General features: G+C 51.7%; 1 protein-coding gene across 1 annotated transcript; it reads left to right on the forward strand.

Moving 5' to 3' along the window:
• The first annotated feature begins 390 nt into the window (after window positions 1-390).
• Window positions 391-25,235, forward strand: LOC147726074 (epidermal differentiation-specific protein-like). The gene is made up of 2 exons (XM_086960187.1): window positions 391-536; window positions 24,294-25,235. The coding sequence occupies exon 2, from the start codon at window positions 24,441-24,443 to the stop codon at window positions 24,957-24,959; it is 519 nt and encodes a 172-aa protein (XP_086816313.1). The 5' UTR covers window positions 391-536; window positions 24,294-24,440; the 3' UTR covers window positions 24,960-25,235.

Raw genomic sequence — 25,235 nt, forward strand, 5'->3', positions numbered from 1 at the left:
TTCACTCCCTCGATGGCTTGCCAGCTCTCTCCCTGAAGGTAGTAAATGCTTCCACTTTTCATATTTAGGCTCCTGCAACATTCGATACTTTGAAGATTCCTCAGAACTGGGTCAATTCGATCTGAAATGCAAACTCTTGTCTGCTGCAATTTCCTGAAAGCGCCTTGAGGGAGTATTTTATTCAACAAAACTGCTGAAAAGTACAGAAAAAAGACAGCGGTTGTGAACATTTCCTTTGAAAAAAACTGCACCGTCATTATCTAAAGAAATGATCTCATTTTCTTGGTAAGTACAAAGGGTTTGTGGGTGGGAATATGGGTGGCCACTCCTCCTCCTCCCTCATCCCTGCCCTGAGAGGGCTGAGAGGGTATAAAAGCTCCCAGTTGTGGACAGAGAGAGACACCCGTTGGTTCTCCCTGAGTGACCAAGACTGCCAGTGTGCTCTCAGCCTGAGAGACCGCCTCCTGCTTCACCCGAGAGTGCCCAGAGACAGCCAGGACCACAGCCTGAGAGCCAAGCTGCTGCTTCATCCGACGGTGAGCAAAGACAGCCAGGGTCCTGTATTATATTGTAATTGCATGTATATATAGCGCTTACTACCCCTGATGAGGCGCTGCATTGCTTTACGCCAGGCAACATTCTGCTCCAGAGCCAAAGCTTAGGGGTTAATCCAGTATTAGCGACTATTGTTAGTTAGGGGGATGAATTAATCAAGTAACTCCAAGCATTCATTCCAGTTTCTTTATAGCAGATGAAATTAATCACAATGAGGTGGCGCATTAGTGGGGGGGGGGGTGGTATGTGAGTTAATGCAGATGGTTGGTCTGGTCAGCAGATGAGCATCAGGTGTGACTGGTCATTTTAAGGTTGCAGCTGTTTGACATTCAAAGTGATCTTTGTAATGGGTTGTGGACCAATGCTCACAGTTACAATCATAGAGATTACGGCAAACATGCATGTGACTTTGAGAAGGTTGTGCTCACAGACAAGAGGCATCCAGAGGATGGGCCATTTGAAAGAAAAAAGGAGAGGTGACAATCTTAACAATTTTAATTAAAGATCAGTTTTTTATGCCGGATTTTGGAGTGTAAAGGACAGACACAAGACTGAGGAAAGAAATAGCATAATTTCCATGTGAAGATAGTGAGATGTTGGGCACTAGAGTCAGATGAGTAGAAGATAGTGATATGTTGGGCTCTAGAGTCAGACGAATAGAAGATAGTGATATGTTGGGCGCCAGAGTCAGATGAGTAGAAGATAGTGATATATTGGGCTCTAGAGTCAGACGAATAGAAGATGTTGGGTATTGAGTCAGACGAGTAGAAGATAGTGATATGTTGGGCAATGAGTCAGACATGTAGAAGATAGTGATATTTTGGGCAATGAGTCAGACGAGTAGAAGAAAGTGATATGTTGGGCGCCAGAGTCAGATGAGTAGAAGATAGTGATATGTTGGGCATTGAGTCAGACGAGCAGAAGATAGTGATATATTGGGCTCTAGAGTCAGATGAGTAGAAGATGTTGGGTATTGAGTCAGACGAGTAGAAGATAGTGATATGTTGGGCAATGAGTCAGACGCGTCGAAGATAGTGATATGTTGGGCACCAGAATCAGACGAGCAGAAGATAGTGATATGTTGGGCACCAGAGTCAGACGAGCAGAAGATAGTGATATGTTGGGCACCAGAGTCAGATGAGTAGAAGATAGTGATATATTGGGCACTAGAGTCAGATGAGTAGAAGATAGTGATATATTGGGCACCAGAATCAGACGAGCAGAAGATAGTGATATGTTGGGCACCAGAATCAGACGAGCAGAAGATAGTGATATGTTGGGCACCAGAGTCAGATGAGTAGAAGATAGTGATATATTGGGCACTAGAGTCAGATGAGTAGAAGATAGTGATATATTGGGCTCTAGAGTCAGACGAATAGAAGATGTTGGGTATTGAGTCAGACGAGTAGAAGATAGTGATATGTTGGGCAATGAGTCAGACGTGTCGAAGATAGTGAAATTTTGGGCCCTATTGTCAGATGAGTAGAAGATAGTGATATGTTGGGCATTGAGTCAGACGAGTAGAAGGTAGAGATATGTTGGGCACCAGAATCAGACGAGCAGAAGATAGTGATATGTTGGGCACCAGAGTCAGATGAGTAGAAGATAGTGATATGTTGGTCATTAAGTCAGACGAGTAGAAGATAGTGATATGTTGCGCTCTAGAGTTAGACGAGTAGAAGATAGTGATATGTTGGGCATTGAGTCAGACGACTAGAAGATAGTGATATGTTGGGCATTAGAGTTAGATGAATAGAAGATACTGATATGTTGGGTATTGAGTCAGACGAGTAGAAGATAGTGAAATATTGGGCATTGAGCCAGACGAGTAGAAGATAGTGATATGTTGGGCCTTGAGTCAGACAAGTAGAAGATAGTGATATGTTGGGCGCCAGAGTCAAACAAGTAGAAGGTAGTAATATGTTGGGCACTGGAGTCAGACAAGTAGAAGATAGTGATATGTTGGTCATTGAGTCAGACGAGTAGAAGATAGTGATATGTTGCACTCTGGAGTCAGACGAGTAGAAGATAGTGATATGTTGGGCACTAGAGTCAGATGAGTAGAAGATAGTGATATGTTGGGCATTGAGTCAGACGAGTAGAAGATAGTGATATGTTGGGCACTAGAGTCAGATGAGTAGAAGATAGTAATATGTTCGGCTCTAGAGTCAGACTAATAGAAGATAGTGATATGTTGGGTATTGAGTCACATGAGTAGAAGATAGTGATTTGCTGGGCATTGAGTCAGATGTGTAGAAGATAGAAATATTTTTGGAATTGAGTCAGACAAGTAGAAGATAGTGATATGTTGGTCATTGAGTCAGACGAGTAGAAGATAGTGATATGTTGCACTCTGGAGTCAGACGAGTAGAAGATAGTGATATGTTGGGCACTAGAGTCAGATGAGTAGAAGATAGTGATATGTTGGGCATTGAGTCAGACGAGTAGAAGATAGTGATATGTTGGGTATTGAGTCACATGAGTAGAAGATAGTGATTTGCTGGGCATTGAGTCAGACGTGTAGAAGATAGAGATATTTTTGGAATTGAGTCAGATAAGTAGAAGATAGTGATATGTTGGGCATTGATTCAGATGAGTAGAAGATAGTGATATGTTCGGCTCTAGAGTCAGAGGAGTAGTCTGTCCACTAGACCACCATTCCGGCTAGGTCAACTGATCAGTCCATGGACTGAAAGCCTATAGTAATGGCTGGGTACCTATACTGGGAAGCACCAAGAACCTTACACTGAGAACGAAGGAAGCAGTAACCTCAAGACGTAGCAATGTGACACAAGTACACTTGTAAATAATGCACACAGTAAGAAAGAGATTCTCCAAATGCTGGCCGCGGATGTCTTGTGATGTTCATCCTCAAGCTGGGCTCACAGTATTAATTATAAAAGAACAGAGGGATCCATTTTGGATGCCCCTGGATTTAGTTAGGCTCAAGATGGAAGGTAAGGACAGCGTTCTCAGAGAGCAGATGCGTATTGCCTGAATTCCTGTGGCTGAAGAGTGAAGATTACAAATTAAATGAAGACTTTGTTAGCAAGGGGCTGTTGGTAGATAGCAGGGGGGGGTTTGGGACTGCAGAGACTCTTTGTACAAGCCAAAGGGACTCTTAAGGTGAGGTCCCGCTTATGTCTTTCTTGATCACAGCCAAATGCAGAAACCTGTCTCATCTTCCTGTGTGCGCTTCGACAGAGACTACCCTGCTGGGGGTTGGGCGGATCCCTACCCAAAGGCTGTACCTGGAGAGTAGGCAGGAAAGGGCATTTACATTCTGGAACAGGTGGAGTCACTTTGTCAATTATAAATCAGGGATTCATGATGCAGAACAAAGGCGAAAAACAGTACAGAGTACAGTAAAGTCCTAACAGCAAGGTGTTTATAAAATGTGATAACCTTTGAAATAAAACACTGCAAAGTAACATCCTACCTGGTTTCTGGGTTAACAAAGCAATATAAAAAGAGTAAGCGAGCAGGAGTGCCCACCAATTCTTTGAGGCCTTAGTGCCATATTTTGAGTGCAAATGGGTGGCTCTGCGGTAAGCAAGGCATGCACGCTGCTTTAGGCAGGGCCGGCTTCAGCGCTGGTGGTGCCCAGTGTGAAAATGTTTGTTGGTGCCCTCCAATGTCCCTCACTACCACCCTTTAACAGTGTTCCTCAAGTCTCCATAATCACTCTCTCCCACATGCATTTTTATTGTTTTTTAGCGCCACTCATGTCAGTGTAGGGTGTCAGAGCACTACGCATCACTTTACATCACACACACATTACAAAGAGACAATGAATCATACGTGTGGGAATCAGTCCACAGGAAATGTTACACAAGACAGAGAACCACATGTGTAGGAGTCACATGTCATCCATACTGGTAGGCAGTATAGTTTAAGGGTGCTTGACCTGGAGAGGCACACACTCAGGCGCTTATTTACAAGCCCCTTCTGCCACCGGAGCCTCACTTTTTTGACGCACTGGCAGGCAGTGCGCTGGTCCATATTTACAAGGTCACACAAAGCCAACATGCATTGGTCTTGTAAATACGGCCCATTTTCACCCATCACTTTGGTGAAAGGGGCGTGTCAAGGGAGTTGCTGTGGGGGTTCCCATGCAACACATACAGATTCTGCAGTATTCCCAGATTTACAACATTTCACAAAACCTGAGAATGCCTCGGACTCCTCGGCCTCCCCAGGGGAGGCGTAAGGAGGCGCAACAAGTAGAAATACTATTATTTCTCCACATTTTGCAGCATGCATCGAAAGAGGAAAACACCATCATTTTTGTGCAGGAAAAGCCCCTTCATACACAAAAATAGTCATCCCGGCAACGCAGGCCCCCCTTCACAATCAATCAATTAATCAGTGACACTTATAAAGCGCGCTACATACCCATAGGGTCTCAAGGCGCTGGAGGGGGGGGGGTGCCGCTACTGCTCGAACAGCCAGGTCTTCAGCTTCTTCCTGAAGGAGAGGTGGTCTTGGGTCAGGCGTAGGTCGGTCGGGAGGGAGTTCCAGGTCTTGGCGGCCAGGTAGGAGAAGGACCTTCCTCCTGTAGTCGCTTTTCGGATGCGGGGGACGGTGGCGAGGGCGTGGTTGGCTGATCGGAGGTGGCGTTTGGGAGCGTAGAAGTTGACTCGGCTGTTGAGGTAGCTCGGGCCTTGGTCGTGTAGGGCTTTGTGTGCGTGGGTGAGGAGGCGGAAGGTGATTCTTTTGTTGACGGGGAGCCAGTGAAGGTCTCTCAGATGTCCGGAGATGTGGCTGGTTCGTGGGATGTCGAGGATGAGTCTGGCTGAGGCGTTCTGGATCCGCTGGAGTCTCTTCTGGAGCTTGGCGGTGGTACCGGCGTAGAGGGCGTTGCCGTAGTCCAGTCGGCTGGTGACGAGGGCCTGGGTGACGGTCTTCCTGGTCTCGGTGGGGATCCACCAGAAGATCTTCCGTAGCATGCGTAGGATGTTGAAGCACGCCGAGGAGACGTTGTTGACTTGCCTGGTCATGGAGAGGGAGGGGTCCAGGATGAAGCCCAGGTTGCGAGCATGGTCTGTCGGTTTGGGTGCGGTGCCCAGGGCGGGAGGCCACCAGGAGTCGTCCCAGGCGGAGGGTGAGGAGCCCAGGATGAGGACCTCCGTCTTGTCCGAGTTCAGTTTCAGGCGGCTGGTCGTCATCCACTCGGCTACCTCTTTTATCCCTTTGTGCAGGTTGGCTCTGGCGGCGGCGGGGTCGTTGGTCAGGGAGAGGATCAGCTGGGTGTCGTCGGCGTAGGAGATGATGTTGAGGTTGTGTTTGCATACGATGGCCGCGAGGGGGCTCATGTAGACGTTGAAGACGGTGGGGCTCAGAGATGATCCTTGGGGGACGCCGCAGATGACTTCGGAGGCCTCTGACTCGTACGGTGGTAGGCGGACTCTCTGTGTTCTTCCGTCGAGGAAGGAGATGATCCATTCCAGCGCCTTGTCCTGGATTCCGCTGTTGCTGAGGCGCCGTACTAGGGTGCGGTGGCAGACCGTGTCGAATGCCGCGGAGAGGTCTAGGAGGATGAGGGCCGCTGTTTCTCAATTGTCCATCAGGGCTCGGATGTCATCGGTGGCGGCGATGAGGGCGGTCTCGGTGCTGTGGTTGGCTCGGAAGCCGGACTGTGAGGGGTCGAGGGATCCGTTCGTCTCGAGGAAGGCGGCCATCTGCTTGTTGACGGTCTTCTCGATGACTTTGGCTGAAAACGGGAGGAGCGAGATGGGGCGGTAATTCTTGAGGTCGGTAGGGTCCGCTGTTGGTTTCTTGAGTAGAGCGCTGAGTTCGGCGTGTTTCCAGCTCTCAGGGAAGATGGTGGTGTCGAAGGATGTGTTGATGATGTCTCGCAGGTGGGGTGCAATGACAGCATCGGCCTTGTTGAAGACGTGTTGAGGGCAGGGGTCGGTCGGTGATCCGGAGTGGATGGAGTTCATCGTGCGGATGGTGTCTTCGGTGCTGATCGGGGTCCAGGTGTGGAGGGTGGTGGTGGGGGGTGGTTGCTCGGTCATGGTGTGCGTTGGTTGGTTGTTGAAGCTGTTGTGTATGTCCGCGATCTTGTTGTGGAAGTATGAAGCGAGGGAGTTGCAGAGGTCTTGCGATGGGGTGATGTCGTGGTTTCCTGCGCTGGGGTTGGAAAGCTCTTTCACGATGTTGAAGAGTTCCTTGCAGTTGTGTGCGTTGTTGTCCAACCGGTCCTTGAATGCTGTTTTCTTGGCGGCGCGGATCAGCTGGTGGTGTTTCCGGGTGGCAAGTTTGAAGGAGGTCCTGTTGTCCGGTGTCGGTTCCCTTCTCCAGACTTTCTCGAGGGCTCGGCAGTTCTTCTTGGAGCTCTTGAGTTCGTCGGTGAACCATGGGGCCTTCTTGCTGCCGGGTCTGCTAGGCGGGGTCCTCAGTGGGGCGAGTTCATCCGCGCAGTTGCTGATCCACTTCGTGAGGTTGTCGGCGGCCTGGCTGGGGTTCGCTGAGCTGGCAGGAGGGTGCTGGTTCAGGGAGGTGGCGAGCTGGTCTGCTGTGATCTTGTTCCAGCTTCTGCGGGCGGCCTGTTGCTGGTGTTGGTGGGTCGTCGTTCTCTTGAAGGTGAAGTGGACGCAGCTGTGGTCCGTCCATTGAAGCTCTGTGGCGTGGCTGAAGTCGATGTCTGTGCTGGAAGAGAAGACTGCGTCGAGTGTGTGTCCTGCGAGGTGGGTGGGGGTGGACACCAGTTGCTTGAGTCCCAGGTTGGTGAGGTTGTCGAGCAGGGTGCTGGTGTTGCGGTCGTTGTTGTTCTCCAGATGGAAGTTGAGGTCTCCCAGGAGGATGTAGTCAGCGGAGGGGAGGGCATGCGGGCTGACGAAGTCGGCGATGTCTTCACTGAATTGCGTGCGTGGTCCAGGGGGTCGGTAGATCAGGGTGCCTCTGAGGGTGGTGTTCGGGTTGGTGTGGATTTGGAAATGCAGGTGTTCGGCGCTGGTCAGGGTGTTGTCGGTGCTGGTCGTGAGACGGATGGTGCTCCTGTGGACGATGGCGATGCCTCCTCCCATCTGGTTGGCGTTTCGGTCCCTTCGGACGATCTTGTAGCCCTCTGGGATAGCAATGGCGATGTCGGGAGCTGAAGAGGCGTTCATCCAGGTCTTCGTGAGGAAGGCAACGTCAGGGGCTGTGGCGTCTAGGAGGTTCCAGAGTTCGATGGCGTGTCTGTGGACGGAGCGGGTGTTGAGCAGGATGCACTTGAGGTGGGTGCTGCTGGTGTTCGGCTTGGCGGGTGCTGGTGCGAGGCTGTTCCGGATGCAGGTGAACTTGCAGGCGTGGCAGCTGAAAGGTCCGTGGGTACGTCGTGGAGTGGCTTGATGGCATTCTGGGAGTCGGCCGGTGTCGAGAGCGGTGAGGGTGGCGGCGGAGTACGTCATGCGGGTCGGTCGGGGTCCTCGTGGGCCAGGGGTCCTGGCACTGGGCGCGGTCCAGGCGCGGACGGGCGTAGACGGGCTTACCTTTGGCGCGCCTTCGGCGCACAATCGGCGCGCCCGCTGCGCGTGACCGCTGCGCGTTCGCACGGTCGCCATTTAAGGCGAGGTGCGCGGGTGGGCGGAGCAGCTGGGAGGCGGGAGCGGGGAGGGTACAGAATAGAAAAAGGGGCGGGGAAAAGCGGCGGTGGCGGGAAGGGAGGGCGGAGGGCAGCGAGGTAGGCGGACAACAAGGAAGGAGAAACCAAAACACGGGCAAATTGATTTTAAACAAGACAGGCACAAATTAACGATAAAACAAGGGAAAAATGAAAATTACACAAAGCAGGCACAAATGTTCGACAAAACAAGGCAAAAACAATCCCCGCAGCGGAGGCAGCCGGCAACCGGCAAACGAGGCAGCAGCGAGGCAGAGGGCAGGCAAGGGGTACACGCAGCAGCTAGTGGCCGTGCGGCGCGGGGTGTCCCACAAGTGGGTCACACTCACCTGCGTCGCACGGTCGCCATTTAAGGCCAAGTGCGCGGGTGGGCGGAGCAGCTGGGAGGCGGGAGCGGGGAGGGTACAGAATAGAAAAAGGGGCGGGGAAAAGCGGCGGTGGCGGGAAGGGAGGGCGGAGGGCGGCGAGGTAGGCGGACAACAAGGAAGGAGAAACCAAAACACGGGCAAAATGATTTTAAACAAGACAGGCACAAATTAACGATAAAACAAGGGAAAAATGAAAATTACACAAAGCAGGCACAAATGTTCGACAACACAAGGCAAAAACAATCCCCGCAGCGGAGGCAGCCGGCAACCGGCAAACGAGGCAGCAGCGAGGCAGAGGGCAGGCAAGGGGCAGACGCAGCAGCTGGTGGTCGTGCGGCGCGGGGGTGTCCCACAAGTGGGTCACACTCACCTGCGTCGCACGGTCGCCATTTAAGGCCAAGTGCGCGGGTGGGCAGAGCAGCTGGGAGGCGGGAGCGGGGAGGGTACAGAATAGAAAAAGGGGCGGGGAAAAGCGGCGGTGGCGGGAAGGGAGGGCGGAGGGCGGCGAGGTAGGCGGACAACAAGGAAGGAGAAACCAAAACACGGGCAAAATGATTTTAAACAAGACAGGCACAAATTAACGATAAAACAAGGGAAAAATGAAAATTACACAAAGCAGGCACAAATGTTTGACAAAACAAGGCAAAAACAATCCCCGCAGCGGAGGCAGCCGGCAACCGGCAAACGAGGCAGCAGCGAGGCAGAGGGCAGGCAAGGGGCACACGCAGCAGCTGGTGGCCGTGCACCATGATCCAAGGGCGGCTGCGCCTGCGTTGGCGCATGGCAGCCAATTGTGCGCCAGCGCAGGGGAAAGCACAGGAATGTGTCATAATGTTGTAAATATGAAGCATCCCTGTGCTTTGAAAATGACATAGCTCGGCGCAGGAAAATGGCGTGCAGCAGAGCACTGCGTCATTTTGTTGTAAATGAGGGCCTCAAAATGTTAAATCTAACACAGTGGCTGGGGGATATCGCTATGAATAAGAAATGATTTCTACCCAATGATACCTTTTTGCGACATAAGGATAACGAAAGACTGGGTAAGGAAACATAACGTTCTGATCTATATCTCACAGTCTGCTTGCAGCGCTTTGATGACAGTTAATAGGTCACTGTTCTATATTAGAATTGTAACTTATAAACTGCAATTAACAAAAGTATCTCTGTGACAAAAGTAGTAACCTACCAAAATGTTTACATTATATGCACTCTGTGATTGCATAGCATACGTTCTTTGCAGCAGGCATCTGCACCCTCTGTGCTACCTTAGTATGAGTCAAAACTTCCGCAAGACTAAACTCCAATCTCTGTCCAGCAGACCCATTAATCACCAAAGTTATCTTGACATGTTTATTGTTGCCTCGAAACTGCTGGAGGCAAAGAAGCTGCCGCAGGTGCTTTTACAGCCACAATATATTTGAAAAAAAACCCTTTCCTCCCTGAAGTCAGTGCCTGGGGCGCCGATCGCGCCGCCCTAGTGCCGGCCCTGGCTTTAGGGGCTGCGATTAGCATTATCAGACACAACAAGTAAGGCTGGGCAATTCTACTGGACTAAAAGATGCTAATGCTACCCAGGAGGAAGGGCAGGAGGTTGCAGGGACTGGAATCAGTGGCGCTGGTAGGGTGGGTGATACTGGACACAAGGGTTGAGGTCAGTGGTTGTGCAGATAAACTGTTTTAAGCACAGGTCTGCTTTCAGGTTTCACTTTGACCCATAGTGTGGTAAAATACACACTATTCGCGTACACCGGCACCAATGAACTAAACAACTGAAATACTTAGGGGCAGATTTACAAGCCCTTTGCGCCGCTTTTACGCCGCCGTTGCGTCACTTTTGTGATGCAGCGGCGGCGCAAAAGATGCACCTTGGTGCGGGGTATTTACAACGTGACGCATCTCCCAGATGCGTCACGTTGTAAAGCCCTGCGCCAGAAGAGGCGTACCATCGCAGGGGGAGGCGTTCCAGCGCAGGAACGCCTCCCAAAAGTGGCTGAGTGAAATCTAAAAGATTTCACTCAGCCACTTTTGGGCCCATGCTGCATCAAAACCCTGCACCTGCTTGAAGCAGGCGTAAGGATTGACGCAGCATTGTACACATAGGGCCCCCCTGATCATTGCTGGAGCTGCTTCGCGCTTGCGACGCAACTCCAGCCATGCGCCGCTTTTACGTGGCGCATCTGTGCCGTTTTTGCCCCATGGTGCGCCGCATTGTAAATGCGGCGCATCATGGGTGCCGGAGCTGCGGCGCACAAATACTGGCGCATCCTTGCCGATATGCAGGGATGCGCCAGTAATTGTAAATCTGCCCCTTACTTTGTTTCAGCAGTATGAAATGCACCACAATTCACAGACACTATAAGAAACGCCGCGTGTACTCAGCAGTATTCTACATGAAGTTCTGTAGAAGAGTCTATCTTATGTTTGTGGTGCATGTTACTGTCTTCCCAGTAGTCTAGGGCCCTTTTTGCAAGTTCTGGGCTGAATTCCGATCCCATGTCTTTGCACAGGGATCTGAATTATGAGTTACGTGGTGCTCTTTTCACCCTGCCCTGTGATAGCTCAGTGTCTAACTGTGCCACGCAGGTGCAAGCAGTCTCCTGCCCATACCCATTACCCGGTGGGCACAAGCTTTGCTCCTGCCCTGCAGACAGGAATGAGATCAGGACAGGAGCAGCCAGGCCTCTCTCGGCATAACCGACGGATGGCGACCCTCACCCTCTCAGCTTCTGGACACATCAGTACCCCCTTGCGCCTTGCCTCCACCACACCCCTCAGAGCACCCCAGTGATACCCAAAAACCTACAAGTGCAGCCCACAGTTGTTGCAATTGCTACAGGAACTCAGGAGCATATTATCAACGCTGTGCAAAAAATATCGCACAGAGTTGATAACGTGGAAAAATCACATCGCCTGTTAGCAGCGTATTCTCAACGCTAAAGCCAACAGGCGATGTGAAATTGTTGATAGGTCGCATTAGCGCGTGAAAACAAGCGCTGTTTTCACGCGCTAATGTGTGCCTTGGTAATATGGGTGGTGGATTCAGCTTTATGATCCACCCCCTCATGTTAGCAATGCCTAACACGTACTAAAAGCAGGCGTTGGGAGACCTGCGATAGACGCGTCTATCGCAGGTCTCCTTCGCCCAAGGCCTGCCTTGTGAATAAGGCAATCCCACCTCCAACCACATTTTACATGTGGTTGGACGTGGGAATGCCCACCCTGCATCTCATTAGCGTTATTCATCGCCCCCAGCGTGGGGGCGATGAATAACGCATGAAATGCATCGCTAATCGGAGTTAGCGACGCATTGTTAATAGGGCGATAATTAATTCATGCCTTAGCAACCGTAAAAGGTCGCTAACACGTGAATTAAGGCCCCTGATAACATTCCCCTCAGTTTGAAGTGGTGGATCTCGCACAGCTATTTACAGAACCCCCTATCTTTGCTTTCTCTAGGGGCAAGAATCTGAAAGAGATCCTGAGTAAAACCAGTGGTTCAAAAACCAAAATAACTTACAATGGCTTCAAACCTTGCTATAATTGCAGCAATTGCAACAATAGTATACAAGGCAATGTGATGAACCATCCCATGAAAGGTTTCCCGATTAAACTGAAGGTGAACGCCACTTGTAACAGCAAGAATGTGATTTATGCTTTAAAATGCCCATGTGGCAAATGCTATGTGGGCCATACAGAGAGGAAGATCCGCACGAGAATCTTGGAACACAAGAGTAATATTCGCACTGAAAATCAGAAATCAAGTGTGGCCATCCACTTCTTGGAGAACAGACATTCAGTTACACAACTCAAATTCCAAGTACTGGAACAAGTTCCCATCACAGTGAACAATAAGAACAATCTCCTCAAAAGGGAGAACTTCTGGATCCGTTATTTATCCACGATGGCCCCCTCGGGTCTTAATGATCGCATTGAGTTTTTGTGTTACCTATGATTCTTTATTTTTTATGTACATATTGGATTCTGATATGTCTATTTATTGTTTATGCTGATATGTAGTCTTTTCACTTTCATTACTTTCATCACCTCTTTGCACATTCCAAGATGGCACCTCCCTAGTTTTCATTTTCGAGCCTTCCAGCTCTTCCTACCTTTTCACACTCATGTACACTCTAAGATGGCGCTCACCACTTTCGGGCGGTTCGGTCCTACCTCTATGTTTACCTTTCGTATATTCCCCTTCCCGGCTCGGTTACGGAGTGCTCACCCTACGGAACTCCGCGGAGTCCGCGCTATTGTCACATCTGTAAGTACGCTCGCTCTGAGCTTCCTATATACTTCCTTGTATTGGTGGCGGTTATCATCTCCCTCTGAATTTCTTGGCACGTTTTTACCTTTCCGCTATTTTGGGAGTCAGTCATGGTTTTGTTACACTCTTATCTTTCGGATACCCGTTTTAACTCCACTACAGCTTGCTTACGTTTTTTCTTTCACCTCTGTTCACCGCTGCAATCACTCTCCGTTTTTTTAACTTATAAACACCTCACTCAGTCACAGTATATTTCTGACCTAGATAGAAGATTATGGATACTATAGCTGGTTTTTTGTTTCTGTTTGTAGAGTAATTCCCCTGACGACGGGCAATGCCCGAAATGCATTGGGTCGTGTGATGTGATAACACACCTGAATTAACATACACGCGGAGCGTTGTATTCTTATGTACTTTGTCAACACGAACATCATAACATCGATATGAATAAATCTGGATATTTGAATACTTTATTTGGATTAGAATTCATTGTTTAACTTGAATATGGAACTAGACCGCTGGTCTCACTAAAGTAGTGCGCTGGGTCATTCTCTCCCTAGGCGGGAGAGCTTCTGTTGCAATTCCCCTCTGTTAGACCTGGCACCTTGGCGTGAGTCTCCCTTCCACTTTTTGCTGATGTGCCTCCGATGTTTTGCTGGTTTTCCGATACTCAGGGCACTGCGCCACGGCTGATCCGTGCCGCAGTGCAAGTGCTCCCTACTGTAAATTGTACATACGATTGGTATCCATGATTGGTGCATTGGATTTACTGTTAGTCCCTAGTAAAGTGCACGAGAGAGTGCCGGGGCTTGTAGATGCCAATACTGCTGGTGGGCCTGCAGCGCTGGTTACGCCACCCACCGAAGCAGCCGTAAAGATGTGTCTGGGAACTGCGACCGCAGAACCCGCGTGCGGTCTCGTACTGTCACGCTAGCTGGGCAAGTGTCCCCACTTGCCAGCACCGACCCTTCCCTTGACTACATATTAGTCACCCCTATGGTAGGCCTGCGGGCAGGGTGCGTTGTAGGTGCAAGGTAGGACAAGCCCTGATGTGCGTGGCATGTCCTAGTAGTGACTTACAACGAAGACCGTAATTCACTATTGAAGGCTACCTGCTCCATTAGGCCAGACTGAGCTGCGAGGATTATTACACCCTATAACCCCCGCAGGCTCAAGGAGCATGGTAGTGAGTCATGTTTAGTATGCCTGAACTCAGGATGATAAGATATTTTTTGTAGCCAAGTTTATTTTAATATCCTGGGTTTGCAAATGCTACTTTTAGAAAGTTAGCCTTTGCTTGCTTAACCATTTCAGCCGCCTCTGCTGGTATGTGTATCTGACTGTCTGGGATGTGTGAGTGACAGGGCTGGAGGGATGACAGGTGGTGAATGCGCAGATTACACCTTAGTGGGAGGTAGGAGTGCCTCTTGACTCGAACTGTCACTGTGCTCGGCCACCACAATGCTGGCTCCACCCTCCTGGGGAGCGGCGGATGACTCTGCCGGCACCTGGCCCAGGAAGGGCGAAGCCCCCATCAACAAGGTACTCTGGCCACCCCTGTCCGGACAATGCTGGCTCCACCTCCTGTGGGGCGTCTGATGCGCCTGCCCCTCACACTGAAAGCAGAAGCCGGAGTACACCCGCCGGGGTACTCCAGAACTGAGAGTGGCTATGCAAAGGCCCCCCTGGCCTGCGAGAACAAAAGAATTGGCCTATAAAAGAAGGAGCCCTGCTCCTTGAAAATTAGATCCGGTTTGGGCCACAGAAGGACTCTGCCCTACGAGAAGGACCGTGAGAGACAAGGAAGGGTGCTGACTCTTGCCTGTGTCTGGTGCCTTGCTGCTGAAGGAGAGGAAGACAAAAAGACTACGAAAAGACTTTTGCTCTACTTGTGCCAAACTCTGCTAAAGAGATCTCCAAGGGCTTGCAACTGAACTTGCCCCCTGACCAGCGTCCCAGGACCAGTGGACGCTACCCCCTTGGAAGAAAGCGACTGCGGGTGCTGACCATCGCCGCAGCACCGACGGAGGAATCTCCTCCAAGGCAACGACCTCCCGACCACCGTGACCGGGGCCCAAAGCAACAGCGGAAGCAAAGTGAGGACCAGCCGCCGCTGGCCCGAACACCGTGACCGCAACTGCACCGGGAGCCCGAGAGCAAAGCAAAGGAGGACCCGTCCGGTCCGAGCTCTCGAGGTGACTGCATAACGAGCAGCCACTCACCTGCAAGGACGGACAGTTGCCCTACGAGAATCCGCAAGGTCGGTAGGCTGCCCGACAGCCCAGCTGTGAGCCCACAGCTGCACCGACATTTGGCTGGGTACGTCCTGCACTTGGGGACCGTACTGCCACTTGTCACCACCGCACAGCCGCCGCCTCCAGGGTCGGAGAGGACGACGAGGAGAGGATCCTGCCACCACAGAACACCGCTGCCCCGGATGACCAGTGACCTGCTCGGCTGAAGAGCCGCAACGATCAGCGACCCCGGGAAGGCAACGCGACGTGGGACAGATCCCCTGGAAGCCGCCGGCTCCACAAGAACTTTGAGTAACACCGGCCTACGGGCCTCAAGAGAACTGCATAAGAACTGTGGTAACCTGAATTGAGTAACCTGCAACCGTTTTCATAAAGTATATTGACTGTATTCGCAAGCCTGCTTAAAATCTATATAAAGATATATATTTTTACAAGAATACAGTCTGGTCTCGTTGTGTGGTGGGTTGGTTGTAAAGGTGTACTGTTGCAAGTGTTTAACCCTATGTGCCCCAAAGATTAGCCTACGACTGCTTAAGCCACACTACCTCGAGGGTAAGCAGAGGTTGTCTGGAAGGTAACCCTCAGCCCTGACGAGGAAGAGAGAGTCCCTGCTTGTCGCTAGTGTTGCACTGCGCCAACTAGAGCCTCCCCCTTCCTACATTGGACGCAGCGGTGAGGATTTTGAATCTACACTTGCGATAGTTATACCTGAGCTTCTGACCACTACACAAGGATTACGGTCCAGTTACTTAGCCACAGACTTTGATTTTTGAATTTTGCCGAAAGAAGATTCCGAGTGCAGAAACCATGCCGGGCACAAAGAGCCTGGATGGAGCGGAGTCCACGACCTCCGAGGTGTTGGAGGTAGAGTGGGACGCCGCAAAGCTGGACAAATACTCAAAGATGGAACTGAAGTTTTTCTGTAGGAAACTCAAGGTTCCGCACGCTGGTTGCAAAAACAAACCGGAATTCTACAAGGCCCTGAAAGCCTGGGTGGAGTCCAGAAAGATCCCGGAAGAGCAAGACGTCCTCGCCGAGCAGAATACGACGGAGGAGCAGAATGCGCTTGGGGATCTGATCGATCTAGAAAGGCAAGACAGCGAGCACAGCTTGGGTAAAGGCCTGTCGCCAGAGGAGCTGGCGGACAGGAAGGAAACCCGGAATCACGAGAGAAAGTTGGCAGAAATGAAAATCCAGCTGGAGCTTGAAACCAAAAGAATGGCGCTGGAAGAGCGAAAGCACCAGATGGATTACGAAATAAAAATGAGGGAGATAAGTCTCAAGGAGAGAGACTTGGATCAGCCTCCCTCTGGTGGCAGCGCATCGCCAGTGCAGGTAGAGTCAAGAGTGCACATCCCGAAGGACGTAGTTAAGGAGTTCTTTAAGGGGGATGACATAGGACAGTGGTTTAGGGCATACGAGGTAGCCATGTCCTCCCACCGGGTCCCTGACAAGGATTGGGGAGCGGGGTTGTGGGGAAGGTTCCTTAGCGAAGGGAGAGATACCTTGCTAGATTTGCCCGTTGAGAATCAGAGATCCTATGCCCACATGAAAGAAGCTTTATTAAACAGGTACAGGCTTACCCCTGAAATGTATAGACAGAAGTTATGGGGATGTACTAAGCGGCCTGGGAATACGTATGTGGAGTATGTGACTTACTTTTGCAGAGCACTGGATGGTTGGGTGAAAGGTAACAAAGTTAATGATTTTCAAGGTCTCTTTGATTTAATTGCATGGGAGCACTTGTCTGATCACTGTTTTCCTGAGTTACGCCAACCCCTGATCGATAGCAAGCTGTCCAACCCAAGGAAGCTTGCTGAGGAGGCGGACCGCTGGCTCAGCACCAGGGTCCACAAGGGTCCCGTGGGAGATTCCGCCAAGAGTGGGCAGGGTCCCCAGCAGAAGAGTGGGGGGACAAGGGGGGAAAACAGAAAGGGTTCCAAAAAGGCCCCCAAAGTAGTTCCCAAGGGAATCCGCAGCAGGGTTCTCAGCCTCCCCCACCCCCGAAGCAGAATGGGGCCCCGACAGGTAAACCTGTTCCAAAGGGGCCCTTCAATTGTTTCAAATGTGGCGAGCCTGGGCACATATCCAGTGACCCCAAGTGTCGCCTATTTGGAAAACCTGCACCCACTGGTGCTCCGCCCCGACAAGTGACTAGCGTTCACCTGGGAGAAGAAATGATGGTCCCGGGGGGTGGAGATCCCGTTCACATGACCCTAGTCCCGTTAGGAGACAGCGAGATGATCCCTACAAACTACCTGCCCTCTAACACTAAAAAATATGGGCAGGTGGTGATCATCAATGGTAAGGAGGCCGAGGCTCTTAGAGACACAGGAGCCAGTGTGACTGCAGTGAGGCAGCACCTGGTGTCTCAAGAGCAGGTTGTACCCCATGCCTACTGTAGGGTTATCAACGCTGATAATTCTGAGAGTCAGTGTCCGATGGCTCAAGTTCCCTTCGAGTGGGGGGGGTCTCTGGTACTCTGCAGGTCTGTGTGAGAAAAACCATGCCTGTTGACTGTTTGCTAGGGAACGACTTGGAGCACTCCCCTTGGGAAAAGGTGGAGAAAACGACTCACCTGCGGATGGTGGGTCTGCCTGACTGGGCATGCGTGACCACCCGGTCGATGGCAGCCAGTAGGGGTGATCGAGAGGTCCTGGGGCCTGATGGAGAGGCCCAGGAACCGGCCTTAGGGAGAAGGCGCAGGGGGCGCGGGAAACCGGCCCCTGACGTTCCTACGGTCCAGGAGGAGGCAGACCTTGAGGGGGATGCCCTGGAGCCTACGGGGGAACAGATCGCCGAACTGGGGGACCTGCCTGAGCTGACCCATTGGCAGCAAGAAGGAGGACCCTCCAGGGAGGAATTCTGCAGGGAGCAGAAAGAATGCCCTTCTCTCATGGGTATGCGGCAGCAGGCTGCAGACCAGGCCAATGGTGTCCAGGCCAAAACGCATTACGTGTACTGGGAGAACGACCTCCTGTATTCGGAGCCTAAGGCTGCTGAACCTGGGTCAGCCCGTGTGCTGGTGGTACCCCAGAAGTTCAGAGCCTTCCTACTGGGTCTGGCTCATGATGTGCCTTTAGCAGGACATTTGGGGATGGACAAGACCTATGACAGGCTTGTCACCCACTTCTACTGGCCCCAAATGCATAAAAGCTCAGACGCTTATTGCAGAACCTGTCCGACTTGCCAGGCAAGTGGGAAGACGGGAGGGAAGAACAAGGCTCCCCTCCAACCCTTCCCTGTGGTCGGTACGCCATTCCAGCGAGTGGGTATTGACATCGTTGGGCCTCTGGACCCCAAGACAGCCATGGGCAACAGGTTCATCCTGGTCTTGGTGGACCATGCCACCCGGTACCCTGAAGCCATCCCTCTGAGGACAGTGACGGCTCCCGTGGTGGGGCGTGCACTGATGGGAATTTTCTCACGAGTAGGATCCCCTCTAGAGGTGGTGAGCGACAGGGGGACCAACTTCATATCGAAATATATGAAGTCCCTTTGGCAGGAGTGTGGCGTTACGTACAAGTTCACCACACCCTACCATCCCCAAGGTAACGGGTTGGTTGAAAGATTCAACCGAACCCTCAAAGGCATGATCATGGGCCTAGAAGGTCCGATGAGGCGTAAGTGGGACGTCCTCTTGCCATGCCTGCTTTTTGCATATCGCGAGGTACCACAGAAGTCCCTAGGGTTCAGCCCCTTTGAACTGCTGTACGGCCACCCCGTGAGAGGACCACTGAGTTTGGTAAAGGAAGGCTGGGAGCAATCTCCCAGGAAACCTCCCCAGAATGTATATAGCTACATGCTGGCCTTCAGAAACCAAACCAGGCGCTTCAGACAACTTGCCGAGGCAAATCTGGAAGCGAGCCAGGAGGAGATGAAGCGGTGGTACGATCAGAATGCCACTCTGGTCGAGCTTCAGCCTGGACAGGAGGTGTATGTCTTGGCCCCAGTGGAACCCTGTGCCCTTCAGGACAAGTGGACAGGACCATTTGAGGTTGTGGAGCGCAAGAGCCCCGTGACATACTTGGTGGACATGAAGACGCCCAGGAACCCTTTGCGGGTCCTACATGTCAACCGCCTCAAGCCCCACTTGCCAAGGTCCGAAGTGGGCATGTTGTTGGCAACCGATGACGGAATGGAGGAGGAGTCGGAGCCTCTTCCTGACCTCTTGGTGGCCTGTGAGAAGGATGGGTCAGTGGATGGAGTTAACCTCTCACCCTCCCTGACCGCCGAACAACAGGAGGACTGCCGCCAGTTGCTGGGGCAGTTTCCAGACCTGTTCTCCCTGGTTCCGAGTGTCACAGATTGGTGCGTCCATGATGTGGACACTGGAGACAGCTTACCGGTGAAGCATAAGGCTTACAGGGTAACTGACAGGGTAAGGGCCTGCATCAAGGAGGAGGTCTCCAAGATGCTTGCCCTCGGAGTGGTTGAGTCTTCCAGCAGTCCTTGGTCCAGCCCCGTGGTCTTGGTGCCGAAGGCTGCTGCGCCGGGAGCCACACCCGAACTACGGTTCTGTGTGGACTACAGAGGACTCAATTCAGTCATGAAGACTGACGCGCACCCCATCCCCAGAGCTGACGAGCTCATTGATCGGCTAGGGGCTGCCCGGTTTCTCAGCACGTTTGATTTAACGTCTGGGTACTGGCAGATCGCCTTGACCGATGGGGCAAAGGAGAGGTCGGCATTCTCTACACCAGATGGGCATTTCCAGTTCCGGGTTATGCCATTTGGAATGAAGAATGCCCCTGCCACCTTTCAGAGATTGGTCAACCAGGTGTTGGCTGGACTGGACGAGTTCAGTGCCGCCTACCTGGATGACATCGCGGTGTTCAGGAGCACCTGGCCCGAACACCTGCGACACCTCTGGGAAGTGTTGATGGCCCTGCGCAGAGCAGGCCTCACAATCAAGGCAAGCAAGTGCCAGATTGGGCAGGGTTCAGTGGTGTACTTGGGACACCAAGTTGGGAGTGGCAAGGTAGCCCCCTTGCAGCCCAAAATCGAAACCATCCTGGCTTGGGAACCCCCCAAGACCCAGACTGCAGTGAGAGCCTTCCTGGGGCTCACTGGGTATTACAGGAGGTTTGTCAAGGGCTATGGTACGATCGTGACCCCCTTGACAGAGCTGACTTCGAAAAAGCAGCCCAGGAATGTGATTTGGACTGACACCTGTCAGAAGGCTTTCGACACCCTGAAGACTGCCATGTGCACGGCGCCCGTGCTCCTGGCCCCCGATTTCTCCAAGGAGTTCATTGTGCAAACAGACGCTTCAGAGAATGGTGTAGGGGCTGTTCTTTCACAGATGACTGAGGAGGGCTTTGACCAACCCGTAGCCTTCATAAGTCGGAGGTTACTTCCACGGGAAAGTAGGTGGAGTGCAATAGAGCGTGAAGCATTTGCTGTGGTCTGGGCGCTGAAGAAGCTAAGACCCTACTTGTTTGGGTCTCACTTCCGAGTTCAGACGGACCACAGGCCCCTCAGATGGTTAATGCAAATGAGGGGTGAGAACCCGAAACTGTTGAGGTGGTCCATTTCTCTACAGAGTATGGACTTTACGGTGGAACACCGCCCTGGCACCGATCACGCCAACGCTGACGGTCTGTCCAGATTTTTCCGCCTTAGTGATGTGGAACCCCCTGGGGAAGGGTAGTTCCCCCCACATTTCAGCTGGAGGGGACACATGTTAGACCTGGCACCTTGGCGTGAGTCTCCCTTCCACTTTTTGCTGATGTGCCTCCGATGTTTTGCTGGTTTTCCGATACTCAGGGCACTGCGCCACGGCTGATCCGTGCCGCAGTGCAAGTGCTCCCTACTGTAAATTGTACATACGATTGGTATCCATGATTGGTGCATTGGATTTACTGTTAGTCCCTAGTAAAGTGCACGAGAGAGTGCCGGGGCTTGTAGATGCCAATACTGCTGGTGGGCCTGCAGCGCTGGTTGCGCCACCCACCGAAGCAGGCGTAAAGATGTGTCTGGGAACTGCGACCGCAGAACCCGCGTGCGGTCTCGTACTGTCACGCTAGCTGGGCAAGTGTCCCCACTTGCCAGCATCGACCCTTCCCTTGACTACATATTAGTCACCCCTATGGTAGGCCTGCGGGCAGGGTGCGTTGTAGGTGCAAGGTAGGACAAGCCCTGATGTGCGTGGCATGTCCTAGTAGTGACTTACAACGAAGACCGTAATTCACTATTGAAGGCTACCTGCTCCATTAGGCCAGACTGAGCTGCGAGGATTATTACACCCTATAACCCCCGAAGGCTCAAGGAGCATGGTAGTGAGTCATGTTTAGTATGCCTGAACTCAGGATGATAAGATATTTTTTGTAGCCAAGTTTATTTTAATATCCTGGGTTTGCAAATGCTACTTTTAGAAAGTTAGCCTTTGCTTGCTTAACCATTTCAGCCGCCTCTGCTGGTATGTGTATCTGACTGTCTGGGATGTGTGAGTGACAGGGCTGGAGGGATGACAGGTGGTGAATGCGCAGATTACACCTTAGTGGGAGGTAGGAGTGCCTCTTGACTCGAACTGTCACTGTGCTCGGCCACCACAATGCTGGCTCCACCCTCCTGGGGAGCGGCGGATGACTCTGCCGGCACCTGGCCCAGGAAGGGCGAAGCCCCCATCAACAAGGTACTCTGGCCACCCCTGTCCGGACAATGCTGGCTCCACCTCCTGTGGGGCGTCTGATGCGCCTGCCCCTCACACTGAAAGCAGAAGCCGGAGTACACCCGCCGGGGTACTCCAGAACTGAGAGTGGCTATGCAAAGGCCCCCCTGGCCTGCGAGAACAAAAGAATTGGCCTATAAAAGAAGGAGCCCTGCTCCTTGAAAATTAGATCCGGTTTGGGCCACAGAAGGACTCTGCCCTACGAGAAGGACCGTGAGAGACAAGGAAGGGTGCTGACTCTTGCCTGTGTCTGGTGCCTTGCTGCTGAAGGAGAGGAAGACAAAAAGACTACGAAAAGACTTTTGCTCTACTTGTGCCAAACTCTGCTAAAGAGATCTCCAAGGGCTTGCAACTGAACTTGCCCCCTGACCAGCGTCCCAGGACCAGTGGACGCTACCCCCTTGGAAGAAAGCGACTGCGGGTGCTGACCATCGCCGCAGCACCGACGGAGGAATCTCCTCCAAGGCAACGACCTCCCGACCACCGTGACCGGGGCCCAAAGCAACAGCGGAAGCAAAGTGAGGACCAGCCGCCGCTGGCCCGAACACCGTGACCGCAACTGCACCGGGAGCCCGAGAGCAAAGCAAAGGAGGACCCGTCCGGTCCGAGCTCTCGAGGTGACTGCATAACGAGCAGCCACTCACCTGCAAGGACGGACAGTTGCCCTACGAGAATCCGCAAGGTCGGTAGCCTGCCCGACAGCCCAGCTGTGAGCCCACAGCTGCACCGACATTTGGCTGGGTACGTCCTGCACTTGGGGACCGTACTGCCACTTGTCACCACCGCACAGCCGCCGCCTCCAGGGTCGGAGCGGACGACGAGGAGAGGATCCTGCCGCCACAGAACACCGCTGCCCCGGATGACCAGTGACCTGCTCGGCTGAAGAGCCGCAACGATCAGCGACCCCGGGAAGGCAACGCGACGTGGGACAGATCCCCTGGAAGCCGCCGGCTCCACAAGAACTTTGAGTAACACCGGCCTACGGGCCTCAAGAGAACTGCATAAGAACTGTGGTAACCCGAATTGAGTAACCTGCAACCGTTTTCATAAAGTATATTGACTGTATTCGCAAGCCTGCTTAAAATCTATATAAAGATATATATTTTTACAAGAATACAGTCTGGTCTCGTTGTGTGGTGGGTTGGTTGTAAAGGTGTACTGTTGCAAGTGTTTAACCCTATGTGCCCCAAAGATTAGCCTACGACTGCTTAAGCCACACTACCTCGAGGGTAAGCAGAGGTTGTCTGGAAGGTAACCCTCAGCCCTGACGAGGAAGAGAGAGTCCCTGCTTGTCGCTAGTGTTGCACTGCGCCAACTAGAGCCTCCCCCTTCCTACACCCTCAGTTTCTCATTGGTCAATTTAGGGGGTGTTTGATCGCACCTTCCTGGGCACATTCACATTTTCACTGTCTCTTTTGTCCTACTACTTTCCCACCGTACTGGTCATGTTTGTGACCGCGTATTTCCGACTACAAGATACATGTATCTAAATAATTTTAATCTCATTGTTCATTCAGCATTGTCTCCTAGGAAGAAGTTTACACATTTCCTTCAGTCTCGCGGAAGCCTTTTCTGACTGTTCCAATGAGGCACAGGGTCAGACTGATTTGCATATGGCCATGTCTGAACTGGGGTGGCTGAGTGAGCTAAAGAATGGTGATGGATTAAACCCAGATCAGTTGACTGGGGGTGAGTGTTTGATTTGCTCAAACGCTCCGTCCATCATCCCCTTTTGTATCGCCTTTTCCCTGTTGGCAGCCGTTCAGGTCTTCGAGAAAGACAGCAACGTTTACCTTCGTCCCTCCTATCTTTCAGAACTCCATTTCGGCTGTTTAATTCACTCGTTACATGCAGAACATGTGGGCTCAGTGTGTTCTCACTATAATGAATAAAAACACACTTTATTAAATGTTCCCTGCTTACCACCCACCTTTGCACTATACAATGTTATCCTACCAAGGGCATTAAAATGCAAGCAGAAATATTTTTATAAAAAGCAAGTAATGCAAACAGTGTAACGCGGCCTAGTTTCTCATGCATTAGCCTAGACATTAGTGCACGCATGTGCAAAGCATATTCCCCATGTATTCGTGTGTTTTTGTACATTAGTTTCTCACTGCACACCATTAGTAAATGTTACTGGGAGTCAGTCCGAGCACTGTTCATTTTCTCGACCTCCTGCCCCATCACTCCACTGCTCCCCCCAGTTGGGTCAGCTTTTCCCCTAAAACAGAAAACAGAAAATGGGCTGTCGAAAAAAATGTCTATAAAAATGTTTTTCCGAATGTGTGATGAAGGGTTTTTCGAGGACCTGTAAGCCCTTCACCTGCTTTGAAATAATTATTGTCTTAACTTTGGTAATGAGCACACCTTGTTCAGAAAATGAACTAAGCAGAAATAAAAATGCATTCACTGAAACGAGATTCATCTCCATTATTTCAGCGATGCCAGCGCTTCGAATGGATCCTGTGCAGATTGACAGATCCTTCCTCATGAGCCAAGCTTATGTCAATCAAACGTAGCCTTTATTTCATATTAACCAGATGCACATTTGTCTCCATTACAGGACAGCCTGCGAGTCCAGCCGCTGCTTCTCCTCAGGTCTTCGAGGTCACACCGTCTAAGAGACACCAGCGTGTGCTTCACCTGAGAGACCCTCACAGCGCCTAGCACCAGCGTCGGCTGACTTTAAGCGCTTACAGAAAGGTCCACCATGAGCACCATCTACTTCTACACTGAAGTCGGCTTCCAGGGGGAGGTTTCTGAAGCTGTCACTGGAGATCAAGCAAACTTGGCAACCATTGGATTCCTGAAGCGGGCCAAGTCCATGAAAGTGAGCGGAAACCCCTGCGTCGTCTTCAAAGGGCGGGGCTTCAAGGATGAGTTTGAGCTGTTCCGGGAGGGGGAGTACAAGAACCTGAATGCATTCTCTGAAGCCATCTCGTCAGTGCGAGTAGTGAAGGGCGGTCTGAGTAACCCAGAAATCACCGTCTATGAGAAGGAAGGTTACAGAGGCGAGAAACGCATCATGACAGCGGCCACCCCAAACCTGGAAGTGTTTCAAATGAATGACACGATCTCTTCCCACAAAGTTACCAATGGAGCCTGGTGTCTCTACGAGAATAAAGACTACAAGGGCGACAGAATCGTGGCCCTGGCTGGAGACGAGCTGCCTAACTATGACAGTATCGGCTTTAACAACACGGCCAGCTCCCTGAAGCCTTACCAATAGTGAGGACGCTTCCTCGAGATAAGAGTTCAGAGGCGTGCCCTGATTGGACGGCTCCCTCGTGTCTGCCAATCACTCTACTTCACACGTCCCACATGGCAAGAGGGACTTTAATCATCAGCATATCGTCTGCATTGTTTTAACACTTCTACCTGAGCTGTTTTCACAATCTCTCTCTTACTATCTTTATTTACCTGAACAGGTGTACAAGGTGTGTAGCTTCTGCTTTTCCTGTTTCAGTCCTCTCTGCATGAAATAAAGCAGCGCTCACATGAATCC

This window comes from Lissotriton vulgaris, chromosome 3_1 (assembly GCF_964263255.1).
Source record: "Lissotriton vulgaris chromosome 3_1, aLisVul1.2, whole genome shotgun sequence".
In the NCBI taxonomy this organism is placed as follows: domain Eukaryota; kingdom Metazoa; phylum Chordata; class Amphibia; order Caudata; family Salamandridae; genus Lissotriton; species Lissotriton vulgaris.

What these genes read in the sequence shown, in the direction of transcription:
- LOC147726074 (XM_086960187.1), top strand. Translation starts at nt 24,441, where the DNA reads ATGAGCACCATCTACTTCTACACTGAAGTCGGCTTCCAGGGGGAGGTT.